The 7871-nt window shown below is 43.8% G+C and overlaps 1 protein-coding gene across 1 annotated transcript; it reads right to left on the minus strand.

The window, feature by feature from the left end:
• Positions 1-692: 692 nt before the first annotated feature.
• On the minus strand, positions 693-4778 carry LOC144772103 (uncharacterized). The gene has a single exon (XM_078656278.1). It carries the CDS (start codon positions 4776-4778, stop codon positions 1320-1322), a length of 3459 nt encoding a protein of 1152 aa, XP_078512404.1. The 3' UTR covers positions 693-1319.
• Positions 4779-7871: the final 3093 nt, after the last annotated feature.

Here is a 7871-nt window from a genome sequence, read left to right on the forward strand (position 1 = left end):
TGATCTTGCCTAACACAATGTCTTCATTATGATTTAAGGTCGCTCTCAAAAGGTGTTGTTGAGGAGACAAACTAGTTTGCATGGATTTTCTGTGTCACAGTGAAATCACAAGCAGATCATTTAAAACGTCTGACCAAAAACACAGGAACCCATGAAAATGTGCTTTTAGGCTGTGCTTCAGGTAGTACATGAACCACGTCTGATGAAAGTATCTGCAATGAGTTAACGGAGGACACTCAACATCATCTCTGCAAACAATGCACCTAATAGAATTTAATATTACATATTGTGTGGATGGATGTAATAGAATCTAATAGATACACCTTATAAAATCTAATATTGCATATTATTTTGATCCACCTACTAGAATCTTAAATGTGCACCTTTTAGAATCTAATATTACACATTACTTTGATCCACTCAATAGAATCTAATAGATGCAGATTTTAGAGTCTAATATATTACTTTGATCCACCTAATAAAATCTAATAGATTGACCCGATGGAATCTAATATCACATATTGCTTTGACCCACCTAACAGAATTTAATATATGCACCTCTTAGAATCTAATATTACATATGACTTGAATCCACTCAATAGAATTTTATACATGCGGATTATGGAATCTAATATATGCAGATTATTGAATGTAATATTATATATTACTTTGATCCACCTAATAAAATCTAATAGATGCACCTTATAGAATCAAATATTACATATTACTTTGACCAACATAATAGAATTTAATATATGCACCTTCAAGAATCCAACATTACATATCACTTGGATCCGCTCAATAGAGTCTAACAGATGCAGATTATTGGATTTAATATTATATATTACTTTGATCCACCTAATAAAATCTAATAGATGCACCTTTTAGAATCTAATATAACATATTACTTTGACCCACCTAGTAGAATCTAATATATGCGCCTTTTAGACATCAATATTACATATTACTTGGATCAGATCAATAGAATCTAATAAAGGCAGATTATAGAATCTGATATTATATATTACTTTGATCCACCTTATAAAATCTAATAGATGCTCCTGTTATGATTTAGTATTACATATACTTGGATCCAAACTGTTTGAGACAATCATTCTCCAATTTCTTATGGTGCTATTGTTTAAATCCAAATCAGGTACTGTAGGAAAAAAGGTTAAATAAATAAATGTAAAAATAAATACCAGCTCACTCATAGAAGTAATTTCTAATATTGTTCTAAAATTTGTTACAAGAGGAGTGAAATAGTTTCTAGAAAGACACCAGCCATCTCGTTAGACTCCTCTTCACAGAAAGCATTTTCATTTGTACTGGAACACTTTGATACAGTTGTGCATGCTATCCGCTACTAGCACATAGTGGTTCTGCAAGACAGCAATCCCTCTTGGGCTGCTGAGTCCATCCGTCACTATTGCCGTTGGAGATCCCTGTATGGGATAGTGGACAACTGAGTGAGTCGATCCCCAGTCTGCCACTAGAATGTCCCCTTGATTGTCCACGCACACCCCCCAGGGGTTAGAAAGCACAGGGCCAATCCCACCTTTTAGACCCAGAACCCGTAAGACCTGCCAGTCATCATTTAAGACTTTAACGCAGCAGCCCCCGTCAAAGCCTCGCTCAGAAACAGCCAACAACCCTTGACTGTTAGCACCAACTAGATAAGGTTTGTTGAACCCTGGCATGATGGTACTTTCTAATGTTCTCCCAGTGGTTAGATCTAATGTCAAGGCAGAAAGGGTGCCCAGCTTCATGTCCGCAATAACAAACTCATCCCGAAAATTGGAGGTGATGCCTCGAGGTGCATTTAGGTTCTTCGAGATTACCTGTAAGAGTTTCCCGTGCTTGCTGTATACTTCCACAGTCCTGTCTGAAGAGTTGGTCAGTGCCACCAGGCCTTTATTGTTGACTGCTATATCAAAGTAGTTCTTGGCTTCTAGGGTGATTTGCTGCATTATGCAACCTTTGCAATCCATCACCTGCACTCTCCTGTTGCCGTAATCAATTATGTACAGGGCACCCATCAGCGTTGTGTGTATTCCGTGAGGGAGATTCAACTCTCCTCGGCCAGAGCCATACTTGCTGAACTGTCCAATCAACCTGTTAAGGAAGGGACCTTCATCTTCCTCGAGTGGATAGCTAATGAGGTTAGACTCACTTTTACTGAGGCCTTTTGTTCTTTGGAAGGGCCGATGAACATTCTCGGAAGACGGGGTTCTCGTTCTCCCATACTGAGAAGCTTTGCCTCTGCTAATTGCGGATTTGACAGCCCTGGAAGCCGTGGCTCTGCTGCAGGGTCTTGAATATGTCTTACTGCTTGAGCTGCTGGAGACAGAGTCCCTTCTGTCACTGACAGACTGGGAGCAAAAGGCATTTGATGATTCTACCTTTGACTTGGGTAGCCCATCTATAACTGGCATTGAAGTAGATCTTCCCACATATTTCTTTACTGTACATTGAGAGGAGATGTCCAGTGATTTGTTTTGGGACAATCTGTTAAAATTTGCATAGTGGTCTCTTTTAGTGTTGACCACAGGAGCACCAGGATGTTGACTGTTTGCAACATCTGAAAGAGTTCGGTCCAACTGCTTTTTTCTAGAGGTTTGTGGTGGGGATTTGTCCTTTTTAGGTTCTGTACAAGAAGCAATGACTGGTCGTCCCCCTGTTGGCCTGTGATTGGGCGTTGGAGGTAACCGTTTCCTCTGTGAGATGGGGAGCCCATTCGCCCGAAAATTAGAATTTTGAGAAACTTCTTCTCTGGGCGAGTCAAGGATGAATGTGTAGGATGACTTAATGCTCTCTGTCGGAGATGGTGATCTTTCTGCAACAGCAGAATTGTGGTCGGGCGCCTGCATGCTGGATCTCTCAGAGGATTTTGTTTGCTCAGGCTGTGGACGAAGATTTGCTTTCTTCTGAGACAGTAGATCTCTATAGTTTTGACCAAGCAAGTTGGCCTGGAAACTAATTGAGTCCGGAGGGAAGGGACTTTCAGTCAAATCATAGGCAAACTCCTCTATTGGAGAGGATAACTCTACATTACTGATCAACTCCATGGAATTCCATGAAGATAACTGTTCAATGCTACTAACTTTTTGGGCTGATGGTACCCGGCTGCCCCGGATGGCTACTACTCTACAGGCCTTGGGGTCTTTCTCACTTGTCTTTAAAATTTTTCCATCTGATGCATCATCCGAGTTATCAGAATCGTCCTCGTACACAAAGGCTGTTGTTGCCCGGAACACGGAGTCTTGGTTGGGCACTAAGGTCAAACCGACTGGCATCCCATGCATTGTTCTGCCATCTTGCTTCTCTTCAGTGATGGGGAGAGGTTGCATCTTGTTGGTTTGAGATTGTTGCTTGGTGATGTGCGCAGTGAGTTCGCCATTTCTATAGTGCTTTGTGTCAAAGTCACATTCGTCCTGATCCCTCTTTGAAGCCTTAGAATAGTTAGATGATGACAGATGAATGTTAGTGTTTTCAAGACACTGTGGTGGTTTTCCATCCAGACAGTTAGAGAACTCTGAGCCTATCACATTCTGGCTAGATACCCCAGTCTGTAGTTTTTTCACGTTAGACTGGGCATTACCCGCAATAATATCTTTCATGGCGTTCATCGTGGAATGTGACGGATTGTTTGGATCCAATAATGCACTTTTAGTGGTATGTGATTGTTCCTTCATAATTGTGGCATCTCTTTGTTGAGTATATGGTCCTGATGGATGCGTTGAAACACCCCTTCCTGTACTTATTGATGCCTTTGTTAACACAGGTTCTTCACTAACATGTCTGTGGAATGCTTGACTACGGTTGTGTACAGTTCTGTCATCTTTTGAAGACGTGCGTCTCAGAAACATTGGGTCTGCTCCACTGGCATGTGCTGCTTTTCCATTTGCAACAGGCACAGAGGAGCTGCTGTCAGATTCAGAAATCCTGATTTTGTTCACAGTCCTTGAACCTGGCGTCTTGGTTTCAGAATCAGAAGCGAGGCTGGCTGTGGGGGATATGACAAAAGTCTTCTCTCCTGTAACCGCGGTGTTCTCCTTACTCATCCTCTTCCGGATAGGTTGGTTTCTGCTGTTCTTTCTTTTAGGCTCATCGATATCTCCGTCTCTTTCTTCTAGACTCTTCTTTCGACTAGAGGTACCACTATTGTCCGTCGATCCAGAATCCGATGAAGTGACATCCCATGGGGGTTGCTCATCACTTAAGAGCGGTGTGGTTGATGTTTCAGATCCATTAAAAACTGTAGGTCCTCGCCCCTCAAAATATGGGATGGAAAAGCCGAAGGTCTGTTCCTCATAGTGGATCTCACCGAGCGCTGGCGTCTGGAGCTGGCAGGGGGAGAACTGAACATTCTTCAGTCGGATGATAATGCTCTTTTTCCTATCAAATATCTCCGCAACCTTCTTCTGGATCTCCTGTATGGTGGCCGCATTGCACTTAGTGCTGTTCATGGCCTGAAGCTGAGACGAGACCTTGGCGATTTGTTCGACCATGCTGCTGATTTCGGAGACTCCATCCTGGAGAGCCTGCTCGTTCACTCTCTGGAGGGACGTGAGTTTTGCCCTGAGTTGCCCGTGTTCTTGCTCCACCTGGTTCATGATGCTCTGCTCCTGGCGTAGGATACACAGCAGGGCCCGCTCAAAGGATTTGGAGATTCTTTGGTGGTCTTTGCCCTGCTCCTGCTTAATTTCCTCCAGCTCCTGGCAGGCTCTGCTAAGGTTCCCCAACAAAGCAGCAAAATCTTCCATTGCCGAGTCCATGTCTGCTTCAGTTGAATTGTTTTGTGGTTAGATGGTTTCCTTTTTGTCTCATGTCTAAAGGTTACATCTCATTATTTTCAAGTCTAAAAAGGAAGAAGGAAACAGTTAGTCGCTCTTCTTTTTAATTAAACATACATTCAATTTTACATTTGTACTTCTACACATCAATTAAACCCAATGAACAACATAGCAACATTCTGGTGCACCATGCTTTTCCCCTAAGGTGCTTTCAGGGTTTTGAAGTGGACAGATGCATTCACTACTCTAGAATGTGCACTAGGCAGGGTCGGGAGTGATGAGACACAAAAGTGGACAATTCTAGATCTCCAAGGTCCTGATTTAGATCTCGTCGTATGGTTTTCTCTGTCATAACAGTGACGGATATCCCATCCGTCGAAATTTAAATCCCATTATATCCTCTGGAATTTATGTTTCGGTGGACAGGATATTCCTCACCATTGTGACTGAGTAATCCGTCCGCCAAGATCTAAACCAGGCCCGATTTCACCACTGTATAGACAGAAACGCAGCACCATTGGACAGAAGAGAACAGCAGCTGTTAGTTCCTAAAGAATTAACATCTGGATGGGCCTCTCAGCCACTTCTTTAAATCTTAGCATCGGGCCCACGTTTGTCCAGTTGCAGTGGGCTGGATGCCAAGGTATCGGGGTTGCACTGAGGGAAAAGAGGCAACCATGGGATTGTTGCTTGAGGAATACTTGAGAATGGGAGGAAGCAATCACTGGGACGCAAGAGGAAAGGAAAGAACATTTGCAGGAATCTAGATCATTTGAAGGAAAGATTTAGGTCAAAGTTGATTTTGTTTGGAGCATTTACAATGGGAAATGCAGTTCAGCATTTTAACCATCTCTGTAATTTACATTTAGCTTCTGAACATTTAGGGCCTGGTTATGACTTTGGCGGATGAGATACTCGGTCACAAAAGTGACGGATATTCCTGTCCGCCACATCACGAGTTCCATAGGATATTATGGAAGTGTAATTTGGAGGACGGGACGTCTGTTACATTTGTGATGGAATAACCCTGTACGCCAAACTCGTAACCAGGCCCGTAGTTCCAGAAAATCTGAAAAAACAATTGACGTTTTTTTCCAATCTACGCCTAATTCCGATCTTGTCTTGTCTTTCCTTGTAGTAGGAATGTTTACTGTTCTAGCTATAGTCGTAGTCAGGTCCTATGCTCACACCTTAGGCGATGGCATCAATGCTGGCTGCGGTGATGTGATATGTGATGTCAGTCACTCTGTCTTTCGTGATGTCACCCGTGTGCAATCATGAACGGTGTATTGTGGGTTTGGGAGTTAGCTAGAAAATGTCAAGTGTTTGGTGGGGTTTGTGTCATAGAAACTACTGCCTTATGACAACTTTGATTTTGTTTGGCTATTTAACTAAATACTTACAACACAACCTTAGCTTAACCTAATCTAAGATTTTTCAGTGAAATTCAAAGGCTTTTATATTCATATACCCTGTCCCGTGGCCCCGGAACCCACTATAAGGGCCTTTGGCTATGCACAGCGGACACTATGCAAAATGTATACCCTTTCGACATGCCATGCACCCAGCGCTTCTGCTCCCGAAACTCAGAGCCATATTAATCATTAAACATACAACGCAGCAAGACACCTTGCTGCACGGCATGAAAGGGAGAGGGAAGGAATGTGGCATATCTATCAAGATTAACCCTGGGCGGAACACTACGCTATGCTCACGGAGTGCACGTAGTTTGTGCAACTAAGCGCTACGTGAATTGCACGTTGCACAGTGCAAAAACGCATAGCGTAGCAGGTTTTTTTGCCCGCTCATGGTCCTCAATGCAAACTACGCCCAGGGTTAATCAATATATGGGGCATTCCTGCTCTCTCCTTGTGCTGGGGCACCAACTGCTGCCAAGTGCCAACTCGGACACCCTTGCACCACGGTGCAAGGGGGCCAACGTTACAGGCAGGATTGTTTTTGTGCTGGAAGGGTTGTGATCCTGCACAGAAACAGTCCTCTAAGGTTCCTTCCTCTTTTTGCATAAGCTGCAGAATGCTGCAGTCATAGAAAGCGGAAGAAACAAGGAGAAATAAAGATATGTCTTCTTGTTACGCCACCCCTGGGTGCTGGGCATATGCAGACACTGTGTGCAGGCCGTGACCTCAATAAATTCAAGGAATGAACATGAATTATCAGGAATAAAGAAAGAGTGCATGCAGCATGCATGTTCAGACAGATGCTGTAATCGACAGCATCCTCTTACTTGCTTAGAGGCAACTGAGACCATATCCTAGACTCCTTCATCTTACATGCAATTCTTATGTTTATATGGTGTACAGCAAAGTAATACATAAGTACTGTAACTCCTCCTTTTCCTAAACAATGTTGACCATCCTCATTGACCTCTCCGCCCCTTCCCTGACCTCATGGTCACCTCTGTGGACTCACAGTCTGTCCTGAGTCCACTGACCTTACATCCCCTCCCCTGACCTCTTGGTCACACCCATAGTCTCACGGCCTCTCCCCCTGAACTCACAGCCACCGCCATGGAGTCTCGGACTGTCCCGATTCTGCTGGCCTCACAATCTCTGCCCTGACCTCATAGCCAACTCAGCAGACTCACATCCTGTCCTGAGTTTGTTGACCTCACAGACCTTCCCACTGACCTCTTGGTTCCCTCCGTGGTCTGACAGCCCCCCCATGATCACGTGGTCACCTCCATAGCCTCAAAACACATCTCCTGACCTCAAGGTCACCTCGGTGGTCTAACAGCCTGTCCACAGTCTGTTGACTTCAAAGCCCCTCCCCCTAAACACATGGTCACCTTTGTTGTCTTACAGCCCCACCCTCAGACCTGAAGGTCACCTCTATAGACTCACAGCCCGTCAAAAGTCGTTTGATTTCACGGTCACCTACATCGACTCATACTCTGTCCTGGGTCCATTTGTAGGAAAGTAAGATCTGCTTCTATGGTTACCCCCATTTTTTGCTTGATGTGATGTTGTTTTTGACTAGTCTGACTGGGATCCTGCTAATCAGGACCCCAGTCTATCTGCTTTCTCCCTAAATTATTGTTATTTAGTTCCTAGGTAC

This window comes from Lissotriton helveticus, chromosome 8 (genome assembly GCF_964261635.1).
Source record: "Lissotriton helveticus chromosome 8, aLisHel1.1, whole genome shotgun sequence".
Taxonomy (NCBI): domain Eukaryota; kingdom Metazoa; phylum Chordata; class Amphibia; order Caudata; family Salamandridae; genus Lissotriton; species Lissotriton helveticus.